General features: G+C 43.8%; 1 protein-coding gene and 1 long non-coding RNA gene across 3 annotated transcripts in view; one reads left to right on the plus strand and one right to left on the minus strand.

Annotated features, from left to right (window-relative positions):
- MAMLD1 (mastermind like domain containing 1) overlaps positions 1–2061 on the minus strand; it is an 82829-nt gene extending 80768 nt beyond the window's left edge. The window contains exon 1 of one of the 2 annotated variants that reach the window (XM_005512238.4): positions 1662–2061. In XM_005512238.4, the coding sequence (XP_005512295.1) occupies positions 1662–1715 (54 nt within the window). In that variant the 5' untranslated portion in view covers positions 1716–2061. Of the gene's footprint in view, positions 1–1390; positions 1527–1661 lie in introns of those variants that run through there. The other variant, XM_065077849.1, reaches the window with a different exon arrangement.
- On the plus strand, positions 432–3312 carry LOC135580713 (uncharacterized). The gene is made up of 2 exons (XR_010475681.1): positions 432–530; positions 1445–3312. It is a non-coding gene; the product is annotated as an uncharacterized LOC135580713 (long non-coding RNA).
- The last annotated feature ends 12951 nt before the right edge of the window (positions 3313–16263 follow it).

Here is a 16263-nt window from a genome sequence, read left to right on the forward strand (position 1 = left end):
GGAAGAGGCGAGGCCATCACGCGTCCGCACGCTGCACCGGGGACACTGCCCAGCCGGTCGCGTCGGACAGCGGCCGCGGCTCCGCGGCGCCTCCCGGCCCCCGCTCCGGGCTCCACCGCCTCCCCCCGCCGCCCTGCCGGGAGCACCGGGGAAAACAAAAGCAGGCTTTTAATTTATTGTTTCTAGGGTGGGAGGGGGGAGCGGTGTGAAAGGAAACCAAAGCCCGTTTTCTTCCAAGAAACGGCCGTTCTCCCCAGGAACCCTGCGAGTCACCCTGGTGACAACCCCCCTCCAGCCAGACCCGAACAAAAGCCGCGGTGCCTTCGGTCCCGGCGCTCCCCCGGGCCGAGCAACAGGCCGGGGAAGGCGGCGGAGGAGGGACCGGGAGGAGGGATCGCCTATTGACTGGGGGAGAGGGGCAGCCCTGCCTTAGAAGAAGTGGGACCGACTCAGCGAGCGCCTTGTTTACCCCGCAATTGCTCTAAACCCCGATCTTAATCACAGGATGAGAAACCAAAACAGTTTAAATCGTGAGTCAGCATGCATTTTATTTCAAATACATGTATAGTCTCGGAGAGAGTGGCAAACACGCCGCGTTTGCGCCATCTCCCTCACTTTTGGGCTATTCCCGTTTCGAGAAACGCGCACACACGCACACGCAACCTCGCCAAAAAGGAGGCTGCGTGTTGGGTTTCACACTCTTTTCAGGAATAACCGAGGGCTTTTTCTGGGCTCGGCGGAGCCTTTTGTTCAAAATCCTTCCTATATAACGTACGCTTTGGAGTCCCAAAATAACCAGGCACGCCGCTGCCAACACAAATGCCAGGAGTTATTGAAAGAATAATACAGACCAGCACTAGCCTATCTACGTGTGACACCTTTCCCGGAGGAGTTCCCCTGCGATGATGGGTTTATCCTTCCCTGCCCGTTTGATCTAAGTTTAAATGAAAATTCCCCAGCGCTGGGCTGGGCGAGCCGGCTGTGTTTACACACGGATACTGCGAGCTTGCAGCTCTGGGCTCACCGGCACTTCCCCAAGCCCGCTCGCCCCTGGCCGCCGGCGTTTCACCCCGGCCGAGACCGGCAGCATCCCCACTCCTCTCCTGGCACCCCAGCGCATCGGCACACACGCAATGACATGAAAGCCTACAGAGCGTCCCCTGCCGCGGCCGGGGCTCGCCGGTGTGGCTGCCCCCTCCCCGCCCGCCCGCGGCTATCCCGGGACGCAGCGCCCCGCTCAGCCCGCCCCTCGGCCGCCACGCACCGGCCGCCCCGCTGCCGCCCCGGGGATCACCTTGTTCGCTAGCGTTTTCAAGCCCGCGAACCCCCTTCCCTCCCTCCCGCCGTAAGCGACAGCCTCCCTCTTCTCCCTGGAGCCATCAGCTCTCACCAAAAAGGAGGGCGAAGTCTTTACGCCAAGTTTCTGGTTCCTTCTCTTTCACAGCCCCGGCGCAGCCCCCACGAACACAAACCAGCCGGGCAAAGCCAGCATAAGGTGGGCACTTTCTTGAACCGCGTCTGCAAACTTTGCAACCCCGCCTGAGAGCGGCTCCGGCTGCAGCCGCGCCGAGTCGGGGAGAGCGACTATTCCGAGGGTGTGTAAAGTCCTTTAAAATCAACTGCTACTTTCCCAGTTCATATCGATTTCAAATACTACTTACGGGAATATGTGGCTCCATGCGTGGTGCTTCTACCCGCTGGGAAACCAGCAGCATCTTGGCCTGGGGATCAGCCGGCTTTTAGATCCACTTTGGCTGTATTTAGCAAAACCCAGCACCGCCAAGGACTCTGAGGCTGTTTTCTCCTTTTAGGTTCCAGACAAGTTCATCCTGGCGTTGCAGTTTGCTAATGATTCACTGTCTGTCTCAATCTGCTCACTACATTTCCATCAACCCACAGCTTCCTCACTTAGAAGGTGGAGTTTGTGGGGTTTAAGTTACTGATAGGCATATCTAAGTGCTGTGTCACTCAAAGAGGAGGAGACACACACACACTCACACACACACTCACGGCTCCAGGCTTAAAGGCGAAGCAACGCTTTCTTCTCTTTAGAAACTGGAAACCTCACAGATCTAAGGATTTTAAAAATTTTCTTCCTCTTTTTTTTTCTCCCCTTGTGCATGAAGGTGAAAATCATGCAGCCTACGGACAGCCTACGCAAAAAGCTCTTTAGCATGTTTACCACCTTCTTCGTAGAGCTTCAAATTCATTAAGTGTGGAAGTAGCATAGCTCAGAAACATACAAGCAATTAATGGATATTTTTACTTCCAAATCAAAGTGTACAAATCACTGAAAAGACAGCCCGAGGCATGAAGTGTAAAGGTTTGAGTTATTCTTAAAAAGTGTAGTCTCCTCTCTCTTTATGCCATTATGACATTCAGCAGTGATAAAAAACACTTATAAAAGGGTTAAATTCCTCTCACACAGGTGAACCCAGGTTACCAAGAAGGAAACAGTGGTGGTGTTTCGTTTTCCCCCTTTGTGCTATGCACATGTATTTTTGCCGACAGATACAATTCCGAATAGAGAGCTCTCATAAAACCACACACTTCTCATATTAATATAAACGTGCTTGTTACAAGCTGCAATCTCTGAATATTAATTTTGACAGACCATCAGATGAAAGCTAAGAACCTGTTCAGACCTTGTCCTGAATTGTGCAGAAAGGACTGGGAAGAACAAGTTGCTGGCAGCCAGGAGAGCACATTTGGTCCAAAATAATTGCCGGTATAATTTCATTTCATTGCTAAATCGGTATGATTGTCACTCCTGTCCTGATAGGCTGGAGATGCTAGAAACCCTGTCCCGGTACACTGACTCAGTGGATGAGATGTGGAAGATTTAGTACCATTTCTAATAAAATGTCTAACTTTAAAAAGTAATAGTAATATTAGTAAATTATGCTCTATAAAATTAGGAAGAAAGTTATTTGAATAAAACTCAATTACTGTAGCAAATATACACAAGTGGACCCAGAATCTGGCCTCACTTTCCTGGAAGTTTTCCATACAGCAATCATCTTCAACTCACAACTTATAGACCAAACCCATCTTTGTACCCCAAGTTAATAAATATCAGAAATATCAGTTCATCAACAAAGAAAAATTTATTTTCACCTTTCCTGAAGCCTCTAGCTTTCCTGTGACTGCTGTAACTACAGGCCCACTCCTCTGAGCAGTATTTGTATAACTTCTTTTTGGATTGTTTGGAAGTTTATTGATTTGCTTTTCTGGTGATTTTGCCTTCCATATTATTTCAAATTACATCAATGTTTTTTGCCTACTGAAATAAAGAAGCACAAAAATAATAAACTTGTCTGGGTGTAAGCACCCTGAATTCTACAGACTCCAAGGGCTGGATCTCAGAAAGTTTCTGCATCTAAAGGGAGGTGTATCAACACCTGATGTTTGCATTTGCTAAGCTGCCCAGATCAAATCTACAACCCTGCCTGAGGTGCCAGGGCTCAAACACAGCATCAGGGCACCAGCATGGCATTTTAAAAAGCCAACATGCTGAGGAGGAGTCACCTAAAATGAGCAAGCTCAGTGGTGACACACGTTCATCATGCATGAATTAAGCTCCACCTGCAAGGAGGTGCTGCTGTCTGCCCAGTATGCAATGTCTGGAACCTTCCCCTGAAGGTATACGCGGGTGTGTAAGGGCTCCCATATATCTGCCTGGAGTTTTTTTTTGCTAAAATACGCATGTATGAAATGTGTGGGACACACAGGGATTCCTGCATTCTGTAGATATACTGAACCTACTGACACCGCCACGATCAGAAGATGGATGCATGACAGGTCCATTAGAGTTTTTCTATACAGCCCCTACAGTGCACACTAGTAATTTGTCCAGAAGTTTCGGACAAATCCTGTCATTCATGACTCTTCCAGACATCTGAAGTTCCTGACAAGTGGCAAAAGATGTAAGGACTGTAATTTGCTATGTATACTTCATAAAACTACACCAAAGTGCTTCCCCAAAAGGAAAATTATGTGAGTAGGATGTACACTAGTCCTGCCTGCACCTGTGGCAGGAATGATGCTGTTGTCTTGAGTTGTTAAGCAGATCTACTTTCCAGATGGTGGTTTGTGTTCTCTTGTGTAAGGTGGGATACACTCAGATGGAAAGCAAATTGAGACAACTGAGACACTGCAGAAGGTGCAGAGGTCTGTTTTCCACCCTGGCAGCCCAGTGCCAAGTGTGGTGCTCTGGACTGGTCAGGCGGTGCTGCAAGGTAAGTGCTGGCATGTTCAACAGTGTCACAACAAGGACAGGTTTGGGTGTACACAGAAGCCTAATTTGAAGCAGTGTGAGCATTTAATAAAAACTTAACAGCCTTACAGCAATCCCTCATTTTCGACAATAGGCAATGGCTAAGCAGGGGATTTCAGGATGCAGTTTTGGTCTTTGGTGATTAAATTATGAGCCCTTTGTTTTGGCACATTTACTACAGCTGACCTGGGGGGATCTGTGGCTGCCAAAATCAATGACAAAACATTCACTAGCTTCTTCAGGGCAGCATTTTGTCTTCCCAGGTTAGGCCTACCCTAAACAAATTGCAGACTATCTTATTATTGTCTTCCTGTCTAATTTTGAAAAGGTGAACTGTGAGATTCTTCAGAAAAGAGGAAATTTGATGGCCATCAAGGCTCTTGTTATGGATACAGGTGAAAGCTTACCAGAATGTATCCTAGTACCTCAAATAGAGACATCTTATTCAAAAGCCAGAGCCTGAGAGCTGATAATTTATATCTAAAAAATTACAAACTAATAAAAGGAGTGCACTGAACTGTATCTTTTCTGAAAGAAAACAAATAAACAAACCACGAAACCAAACAACAACAAGGAGAAAAAACAACAAAGAGGACCATTGCTTGTCCTGTACTCCCCAGTTTTCGAAAAAGCAGTATATTTTTACCTAAGAAGAGCTGTTAGTTGGAAAGCTGCAATGTGCTAAAAAGCTGATCAATGTTGTTCACCAAGTGAAAGGGTCACGCACCTGGAGCTGATCTTGAGGAGTTGTGTGAGCAACAGGCACTGCCAATATGAGATGGCCAAGAGCTAGAGAAAAGATTTGCATCTTTCCAGTTGGTGTGAACTAAACATGCTAAAGGCTAAAAACCAAGAATTCAGGTAACTTTAATGCCAGAGGACTGTTCTCCCAGGAGAACCGTGCCTGATTCCCATTTGGCCTCTGGGTGTTCCTGACATCAGTAAGGACAAGAAAAGTCCAAGCAGACAAGGGCTGGTCCACAGCACGTCTTGTACACTGAAGGGAAGGAGCAACTGAGCAGTGCAAGGATTTACCACAAATTCACTGAAAGATTCATAAATTTGTCAGTGACCCAGAATCAGATGGATAGAAATCAGGTGATGCTTGCTACTTGCATGTTTTTGACCTGAAATCAGGTAAAATCAATGGTTTTGGTTGAAATACACTTTGAGTGTATGTTTATTGGAAACTAAAATGCAAAGTAAAGCTCCTGAGGAGTAAAACCACACAAACTGCAACAGATATACACAAGTCTTCATAAGCTAAAAGAAGATTTTGTTCCAATTCTACCCCAAACACAAACCCTCAGCACGTGAGAATGAGGTGCAATATTCAGAGGAACGATGTGTAAACTGGGATGTGGGTAACTCCACCCCAAGGCTGAACATAAACAGGGTGATAAGGAAGAATGTAAAAAAAAGATCAAATTATTCCTCTGATAGAAAACTACAGAAAACCCAAGCAAATCCAACTGTGTTTGCTTTCAAGGAATGAAAACAACTGTGGCATAATCACAAGTCAGTGTAACATGAATAAGAACACAAGAATTCCCATCAGATCAAAGGTGCGCCTAACCAGTGTTTTTCTTCTGGATATCAGTGATATCCATTTTCAAGGAGTACTTAATTAACTGTAGAGATCGTTACCATGGATGGACATTTTAGAATAAATGGGTTCAAAAGGGATTGGAAGTACTTATGGAGGGAAAATTCATCAGCGGCTATTTAACACAAAGGTCTGGATGTGACCTCTGGTTCTGGCAGGTGAGGTGAGGGGAGGAGGGACTCTCTGTCCATGCCTTGAGTACAAAGCAGGTTCTTTCCTAAGGGTCTAGTAGCAGCCACTTCAAGGCACAGATATTTGGCCTGATGAACCTTAGGTTTGACTGGTCAGTATTGCATTTCTTGTACTAGATTAGATCAGTGATCTAGCTAATCTGGTGTTTTGTCTCTGACCATGGGCAATAGCTGATGCTTCAGAAGACAGAAAAGAAGCGTTTACTGAAGAATTGCAGGACAAATCACATGTGGCAGTGCAAGTTTCTCAGCAAGTTTCTTCCTCAGGACAGATAATTTGTAACTGGCTCCGAACTGGGAGGGCTCGTGTCCTTTGTGTACTTGCCCCATAGTGCACTACAATACATTGAGGCTGAGATTTCTAATGCATGAAAAATTTCAATTCATTTCTGAAACCCATTATACCAGTAACATCATACGTTGATTTAAACAGCATCTCAGGTAATTTCTGAATGTATTTAATTAATGTTCTTTTTTTTTTTTCCTAGTAAAAAGTATATGGGAAATACCTGAAAATAGACAAATTACATCAATTTTAATTTCCTCAGCAATACTTGCTACATGTCATTATTAGCTACAAGTCATTACTTATTAGTCATGTAGAAAAATATGTATGATTCTTAATGTATCAATTCTAATCTTTTAAAGAAACATTATTTTCAGAAAAATAGGAAGCTTCAAGGAAAAAAAACTTCTGTTTGTGAGCAGTTAACTAAAGGGTTTCAGCCTGGCCTTTGTTGATTTGGATGGGAAAGAAGAACACAGCTGACCAACTTTCCCTTCAGTAGGTCATTAATTACATGAGTGTCCATGGAAGAGTGTATAGGTAAAATTATCAAAGGATAGACTGACACGCTAACATTTCAGTAAGTACGTGAACTAGTTTAGAATATCATATAAATCAAAGTGAATGCTGGTTTTGTCTTTTGTACAGAAAAACAGATGCAGCTCTAACCAGAATGTCTGTGTTTAGGAGCTAAGAGAGGACAACACTGCTAGTAATTTCTTCAGATTTTCATAGAAAGGTACATAGCATAAAGTATGTATCTTCTACTAAAGTATAGGTTAAAATAATGTGATTAATGTCTGCTTGGTTGCCAAATGCTCATTCCAAATTGATCTACTTTGAACTTCTATTTTAAATACAGAAATCAATTATTTGCATAGGTCAGAAATACACTTAAGCACATGCTTAACATTATGTATGACTCTCAGAAACTGAAGGGATTACTCGAGTGCTTAGGTCAGCACATACACACCTGCCCCATCGGAACTGGTGTGGCCAGGTCTGGCTTGCGTGAGGCAAAATCCCAGCCCTAATGACATCCCAAACTCAAAACCACCGCTCAAAATCTTTTCATGTGAGCAAATGTCTGTTGATCTCATCCAGGCGTTTCATTTTTATTTGAGTGAAATCTAGCCCGCAGGATTTAGCCTTGTAATATTTTACCTCTATTTATTTTTACTGGCAATTGGGCCATGCACAGTTGCAAAGTGCTCTGAGGGCAGATATCCACCATGACTGAGGCAAGAAAGCAGTGCTAGAAGAATATTAAATACCTGATGCACCTTCATCAAGGCCAAAACATTTTATAGAAAGGCTGAATTATGACCAACATGTTTAACTGGCTTTGTACAGGACCTACAGTTACATCAATCCTGATTGTCTTGCAGCTAATAAGATTTTTCTGTTAAAAATATAAAAGAGGATACAAGTGAACATAATATCACATTTAATAGCTGTATTGCTAGCAAAAATACGCTGAAAAAGTTTGCTAATCAATGGCATTTCTCCAGTTCTGACTTGTGCATAATGTGTCTTCCCTCTTGATTGACTCTGCCGCTGGCCTGTCCCATCGAGGTGTGGGGTGGCAGGGCTGGTGCTGCTGCACTGTCACCTGCACCTTTGGTTACATCCAAGAGCAAAAGCATCACACACTCAGCCCAAAGTGCACTTGCAAACACACAGGCAACACTTAAGTGTGCCTGTATTTGCGATGCCTGTCACTACCCAGGAGATGCCTTTTCTCCAAGTGTTACATTCTCACATTTGTCAGTCACTGCAGAGCTCCAGCAGCCAAGTGGACAGAAAAGCAGCTTCCAGCCCATGGAAAGGGTATCAGATCAGGAGCAAAGAGTGACAGGTATCACTTGCCCAGTTTCCAGTTTAACAATAGGCCTGGGCAATACCACGCTCTTATTTGGCTCCTGTACCTGACTGCAAGTAAGTCACCACTCGGAATACATAATAATGTAAAAAAAGGCTTACTAGTAATTGTAGCTTTGCTGTTTTCTTGCTGCTGGATCATACAGTTCATACATACATGCAATGATCAGGAACATATGGACCTGCCCCAACTGCTCTAGAAGTCAACAGAAAGGCAGATTCTGGCCCATACCTGATACAGAAGATTCCAAATTGCTTTACATATCTAACCCTGCAAAAATGGTTCTATATTTGTTGTTTTTAAGACAGGATCGCATAATTTTACTTCCCTCAGGAAACACACACCTTTCTTCCTTTTTTTTCCCCTTCGTTCTTAGAGTTGTCCTCTCTTTGCTAGTGCTGACACAATTTTTCAAAGCATTCTCCATTTCATGACTGTCAAACTACTCTTTCCATGCCAGATACATGGCAAAGTTACATATTCTTCAAATCAAAACAATTTACATGAATATTCATAAACTACCTGATGGCAGAATTGGCCCTGAGATTTAAAAACCATAAAGCCCACAGAAACAAATGTTACCCTCTTCTCTTTGTCAGAAATCCCTTACATCAAGCATAGAAATTATACTCTTATGTAGTTGTCAAGAAAATGCAAAACCAATGCATGAAACATCGTATGTTCTGTTTATTAAAGAAGAGTGTCTGTGATGATACAGATATTCAGCCAGACTAGGATGTTGCCAATGTCAGTTTGTGATTTACTAGAAATTATTGATTTCAGATCTTGGTTTCCCAGGGCTACTGAGCATATCCTGTCATATAAAAATGCATCCATTTGCTAGCAGCTGCAGTCTTGTATAAAAATGTGTGCTGTCTCAAGTAGTGTCAGATTTCTTGAGCCAAAAAATAAAGCTCTGCTTCCCTTCAGTGCAGGAACAAATACTAGCGACTAAGATACATTTCTATGTTCAATACAATATCAGCATGACTTGCACAACTATGACATCCATTCAAAATCTTACATTTTGTTACTAAAACTAATAAGAAGCCACTATCCTAGGAAAATGCACCACCCTCTCTCCCCCCCGAAAGGAAACTACTCAAAAGATTTCACAGAACATCTTTAAATTACAAGACAGGCACAGCCTCAGACCTCATACAGCTCAAGAAACAGTTCAGATTTCACTGCTTTTAGGTACAGATCTGTCACAAGCAAGTTAAACAACATGCAAGTGCAAAAGGATGGTGGGGATAGTAACTCTTTGTTCATTAGGGCCAAGGGAGTTGAATTGCCAGCACTTGTAAAGACTAGAAACAAAGGAGAATAACCCTGTGAGCTCTTGGAAGTTCAGGCATGTGTGTCCTCTCAGCCTGTCCCCCTAGGTCCTGCTGTTCTCCTGCCCATCTTCTGCTCCTGGTCACCTGACACATTCCTGCACAACGTTCTTTTCATCTGGTCCTACCACTCCTCAAGACATTCTCTTGGTCCTTCTGCTGTGCTCACACCTCTAATCCCAGCTACTCACTCTGCTGCCTTCCCTTCCCCAAGGGACACGCTCCTGAGTGGGGACAGGTCTGCCCTGACCTTCTGCTTGCTGAACACTGCTGCTGCTGGGACATGCTCAGCAGCAGGCTACTGCCCACTGACAGTGGACTTTACAGACCAACAGAAGAGTCCATGAGGTTTTGGACCTTTATGGTTCAGCCATTAGCTGCTTATGAAAGTTCAACAACATTTGTGGGATTTGGTGAAAGATGCTGATAATTCTGCAGCATGCTCACTTTGGTGCGTACCCATCTCAGTGTTCAGAGCATGTTTTTGTTTCCGTATTTTTCCCCAAAAAATAAATATCTGTTTTACCATCACTTTTCTCAAGTCACTCACACGCCATTATGAGTTCTCTGTTTACTAAAATACAAAACCTTCAGGGCTGACAGCAGTGGCAGAAATGACAGAATCAACCGGATTGCATTTTCTTTTGTCTTGTCACTTCACCCTCACTTGTTTTGTACAGTGCAGAATAGACTATTTCAGGAATGGTAGAAAAGGGCGCAGCCCTCACATGACCAGCCAGTCTAACCTTTGCAGGTAAGGACTGTGAGAGGTACGTGAACCCGCTTCCCTGCCTGTCTTCTACAGTGGCTGCCATGGCTGGGACAAGGGAGCCCTTTCCCCTGCCAGAAAGGTGACGGGGATCGCCCCGCTCTGCTCCGCAGCTCCCGGGTACCCGCTGCTGTTTGGAGCAGCATCAGCTACAGGTTACCTGTTAAATGGGGGGAAGGCGCATGTTGGCATGGGAGGATGGAAACAGTGACCAGATGTCTTCCAGTTGTAGGGGATGTCACCTGACTGATGTCTACCTCACATAGACAACATAGCCCCACGGAAGCATGTGATTTACATCAGTGAAGAATCAGGCCTGCTCAGTCAAAGACAATTTTCAGCTGGCTTGCAAATTAACCTCCAAATTCCTTTTGAGCGCTCCAGCTCTTCCTAAAGTATTCAAAAGCAATTTATCCCCAGATTATGGTGAGATCTTCTTGCTCTTGCAGGGGGAAAAAAAGAAAGTAAAGAGAAAGAGGGAGAAAAGGAAGTGCTGTAACTTCCCAAGCCACTTCAGCACTCACAGCAGCGGGATCCTGAATCAATGCAGAGCGGCTGACAGCAACAATGAGCGTTCACTGCTGCAGTGAAGGGGGCTATTTAACCTGGCTACCAAAAGTTATTTCTGCCACAGCTATTTGAACAAAACATTTGGCAATTAAATTAATTCAAGCATATCCTCTCTTTTCATGAGAGAAATGTGGGAAAAATGCATGCAGAGAATGAATGGCATCTAGATTAATGAGAAATTGCACAAAAAGAAAAAACTAATGGTTTTCTAAAACATATTAGTATTACATTCTGCAGTAGCACCATATGCTAGTTTCCTGGATGCTGGTAATACTGATGTATTTTTATCTTGGCTAGTACCAAGGAGGGAGCTATACAAGGCCAAGTTCTTCCCACATATCTATGTTGAATGAAGTTTACCTTCGCTCCATGTTGTGAATCTGAACCAGCAGACAGCCATGCAACTGCTTAAGATCACACCTTTATTTTCTGGCTGTATCTGACTTTGCCATTTAAATATCATAATACTCCATGTCTTGAGTCTTTGATAAAGACTTTTTATCAATGATAGAGACTGGAAATGTTGGACTTAAAATCACAAGCCTCTACTGCTTCAATTTAAGGATCAGATCCATTAATTAGATGCAGCAGCAGAATATAAATTGCTTACGTTCCAGGCAGAAGAGCACAACAAAAAGCTATTCCGTTTTAGTGAGGATGTATTAACATATATGTAGGACTTAATTCTTCTCCAAGTTGAACAAATATTCCTTAATCAGTCCTTAAAAAATCACATTTGAAGCTTGCGGCCATTCTTCCATTATTAGACAGGGAAGAATGGCTATGATTATTCTAGAAAAAAAGAACCACTGCTAATTAACATTGTTTAATTGGATGGATCTGAAATACCTATAGCACAGGTGACCCTAACCCTAGCCTGCTAGCCAAATTATTGTACTCCCTTCCCTGTCTGCAGCAGTCATACCCCTCTGCTCTAGCTGCCTTGCCCTCTGAACACTTATCTTGATACAATTTCTTGTGCAATGATTCTGAGGCTTTTGGAGAGTCAACAGTTGTAGAATGAATGTGATCACACACTCAAAATTCACCAGGGTTCACTCTATTTTGAAGGCTTTTAGTAAGATGTTAGTATGAATATGTATCATAGTTTCTGTAGGGGCTATAAGAAAGCATTTTCAAGACAGCAGAATTGAAGTCAATGACAAAGAAATGGAGCAGCATGGAGCTAAGAGCAGTCTTCTCAGTTGGGGTCACCTCTGCTACAGAGATGACGCCAGCTAAACTGTGACAGAAACACAGTGGGTACAATTTTCAGTTACCTCATTGCTCTCCAGAAAGTTTTTCAGCATGTCTTTGAATATGATAGTTCACATCTTCAGTGAACTATCTTCACATCCCTGTTGACAGCTGTTTTGAACCTGACCATCCAGCTTGGTCTACTGATCCTCTGGGTACCTCCGCCCCAAGCCGGGACTGCCCATGCAGTCTGACGAGTGGGGCAAACAGGTAAGCACAACTTTGGGTGTAATGCATATGAGGGAAGCAAGGCGTGCCATGCAAGGAGAGCCAAACAGCAATTCACTCACGTAGTTTTAGTATACAGAAAGAAAAGAGAGATTTCCTTTGAGTTCTGTGTTGAGAATTTGAGTGTCCCTGACCATCTAGTTAGCAATGCATGTTATGCTCATCACCATGGTATGTGATTCCCTGTGACCACATTGCCTCTTGGTAACTTTAAGTCACTCTAAAGATAGGTGTGGTAGCACCTCAGAGTCACTCTGGAAACCAGGAATACACGTTTGGGAGGCATCTTTTATAATTGGCATGGCTGAGCTGCAGCTCTGCCTCAGGCAGAAGGTAAACTCTGTCTCACTGGGGGTGGTGAAAGGAAATTTCTTAGCACAGAAAGAACACGGAGCTGCTTAGAAGCCTGCAGGAAGGGGTTGGCACCTGGGGTTGCACAGAACCTCCTTGCAAAGCAACCAGAGGGAATTTTTTTCCCCAACTGAGGAGCCTGTGAAAAGAATGTTGTTGCCCAAATCACTAGAGAAGTTGTAGAGAAATTGAAATTATGGGCTACAGGAATCTTATTGCATTTTGGCAAGATCTGAATCCACAGCTGTTTATAAAAACATAATTAGTGGCCTGCCAAGCACTTTGAAGGTGTTCTGAGTGCTAGAAAATTGTGATAAACTTATCTTTCTGTGCATCTGTATCTTGTGAGCGATTAGTCAATCAGAAGGTTGTTGACTGGAAGACTCAGCCAAACAATGATTTGGCTTCTAACCTATTCAATTACCTCTAATGAAGAAGGATCAGGGAAACAACCCTTAAACACCTTAAACAGAGCAGCAGTATAAACTGACAAAATGAGTCTCAAGAGAAACCCCCAGACACTTGCCAAGGTTGGCTTCAGAGCAAACTGTGATACAAATGCATAAAATATTAGTTGCTTAATGGTTGTGAAGTGTTGCTCTTTAAAGATTACTGTCTTCCTGTCCAGACAAGGCTGCAGCTGTATGATGAATGAAGTGATCCATATATCTGAGAGGTTTTCAAGCACCTGCAACTCCTTTTGGTGTCAACAGGAATTTTGGGCAACTGGGAAAATTTGGGGCCAGTAAAACCTGACTCTGCATGATATTAAAATTCCTGAGGGCTATTGGCCTCCTTGGCCTCAGCATTTAGTTGAAGGAGTACTTGGAGTGGGGTGTCTAAAAATGCTGGTTATTTGGATGCGTGTTTGTGATGGGAGACCTGATCTCTAAATCACAGGGACCAGGTGTCTGTGCCAAAAAGTCTGCCTAGAAGTGGAATTGAGAAGAAATCTATCTGTGGCTGAGCAAGAAATGTAGCGATCGCTGCAAAAAGTACAAGACAGGGTTTTGCTTGTGAGCAAATTTTTCTCTCTTCTCCATTACAAGTCTCTACCATATACAAATAGCTGACTTGTTATTGCAGCTCAAAGGAATGAATGAGCTCAAAAGAATGTGAAGGGGAGAGAATGCTACAATTCCACTGGGAAGAGCCGCTTCTTTTTATTTAACTTTTCAGTTCAGTTAATATTTTACTGTGGCCTTCAAGAGCAGTCTCATCAGAATGCCTCCGTCCTGCGCTTTAAAACTGGACCGTCATCTGAAGTGTAAACCCTGCACCTGCCTGTAGCTGTCTAGAAGTGTTTTGTGTGTCTGCATTTTTGAAAGTATCTCACGGTTTTGTTTCCTGTGAATGTGCATTCAGCCCTGCACACTCACGAAATGCTTAGCTGAGTTTGGGAGCACGCACATAGTGGGCCACGGCTGGGGGATGGGGACAGGGGAAAGAAAGAAGGGGCTGTAAGACAGCCTGAGAACTGATAGGACGTTAATGTGAAACTTCTTTGTGAAGGGAACAACATTGTCAGGTTTGGGCTTAACGAGCCTCAAACAGTCTAGCAGCTTTAGAAACATGACCACGTACCAGCCTCAGCTGCGCAAAGATAAAACACCAAAGACGAGCCTCAGTTTAAAACGGTGCCGACTGCTCGGACGGCTTCTGAAATTCCAGGATCAGGCCCTAAAAATAACACCACGTTTGACCCAACATAGCTAGCAGAGCCAGATAAGATCATAGACTGCACAGCATAGTTTTAAGCCTGCTTTCCTAAACTGTAAAACCATTAAATATTTAAGTGGCCATATGCAAATCATTTAAATTCTGTTTCTCAGAAGCACACCATGTTGTACAGACACGCTTTGTGCTGAGCTCCTCTTCCTAAGCTTTCATCAACTATTTATTTTAAACCTATAAAGGACTTAATCAATGGTTAATTGTGAGCTACCTTTTTTTCAAGGGTATTTATACATGAGGGAGGATGGGGAGAAACAGAAATGCAAAGACCTTGGGTTTTGTCAGAGAACACTAGCATAGAAGAAAACACATTTTTGTGAATGTATCAAAGAAAACCCTGAGACCGCTCAGATATTTTCAGCCCCCTTCATGGGTAATAATTTGATAATTCAACAAATAAACAGCCCTTTATGTAGGAGCTGACTTGTGGACACTGTGAACACTTTAGAGACCAGGGCCTCAGATCTTCTTTTCTTAATGTCACTGTGAATTTGCTTGTGGAAGTGTATGACACCATGCATGGAGCCTGAACAGCTGAGCTCATGCTTCAGGCATTCTCCCAGGACCGGAGGGGGAGGGGGCTCTCCGCCAGCTTTCGGCTGCCTCTCCCCTTGCATTTACACACACACAAATCATGTTATCATAGTGAAAATATGTAAGAATTCCAGGAAGCAGAGGAAGTTTGTGTGTTGACCTTAATTTATTTTTTTCCAGAGGAAGATCACTCCAAACGTTAAAAGGATGGTGGATGCTAGCTAAATTCATTTGCAGATATTTTAATTCTCGCTGAAATTATTTTTTCTCCTGTACTTTGTCTTTTAGGATTAATGCTGTTTTTATCTTACCCCACATGGATACTTTGAGAGAAGCAAAATCACTTGCTGAGAAGCTCTGTGGAACCTATTTGGATATGAAAAAAATTGGTAAAGGAGGCCCAAGTGTATTCTGGTTCCTATTTTCCATTACAGTACTGTAAATTGGGTGAGACTGTTTCTGGAGGGAAGGGAAGGAAAGGGTGGATGAAAGAGTGGCCTAACATGTTAGGATCTTGCACATGGAGGCCTGGGTTTAGTCTGCTTTACAGTTCTGGGCTTGAACTCTTAAAATACTGACCAAATTGGCCCCAAACCCAACTGCGCTTTTAAAAATGCACCTTCAAACCTGCAAGTGTCTTTGTGAAGACTGAGGGACCTTAAAAGTGAATCGTGAACCTGAAAGCTTAGTCACCTGGCACTGGCTGGCGTTCAGCATGTTGCAGCATCAGAGAGCAGCTCCAGCAGCAGCTCAGCCATGATACCCGGCCTCTCGCTGCCCCAACCCACCAGCCTCGACCTTTCCTCAGGGCTCACAGTTGTCAGGGTTTACACACACTCCACCACAGCCGTTCCACCACACCTAGCGCAAACCTCTGCATGCGTATGCACAGAGCCAGGGAAATAGTACCAAAGTCCTGAAATACTCGTCTCTCCCTTAATCCCCTACATGGTGAACAACATGGTCACACATAAGACTTACACTTGTAAAATGGCAAGTAAAAATACCCCATGCTTCTTGACCGGCCAACGAGAAATCCAATCAGTGAAAATACTTCTGTTTAATTGCGCGGGTCAGGCCTTCCTCAGCTTTGTAAGCTCTGTTAGGAGCACAGTCTGTGCCTTGTTCCTGCCAGCACACCTGAGCCTGATGGTTATTCCAGCAGAACTACACCCTGTTGTGTGCCAGGGCTCGCAGAACAAACCATAGGCACTTGTGGGTTTTATAAAATACACTATGGCC

The sequence above is a fragment of the Columba livia genome, chromosome 12, assembly GCF_036013475.1.
Source record: "Columba livia isolate bColLiv1 breed racing homer chromosome 12, bColLiv1.pat.W.v2, whole genome shotgun sequence".
NCBI lineage: Eukaryota > Metazoa > Chordata > Aves > Columbiformes > Columbidae > Columba > Columba livia.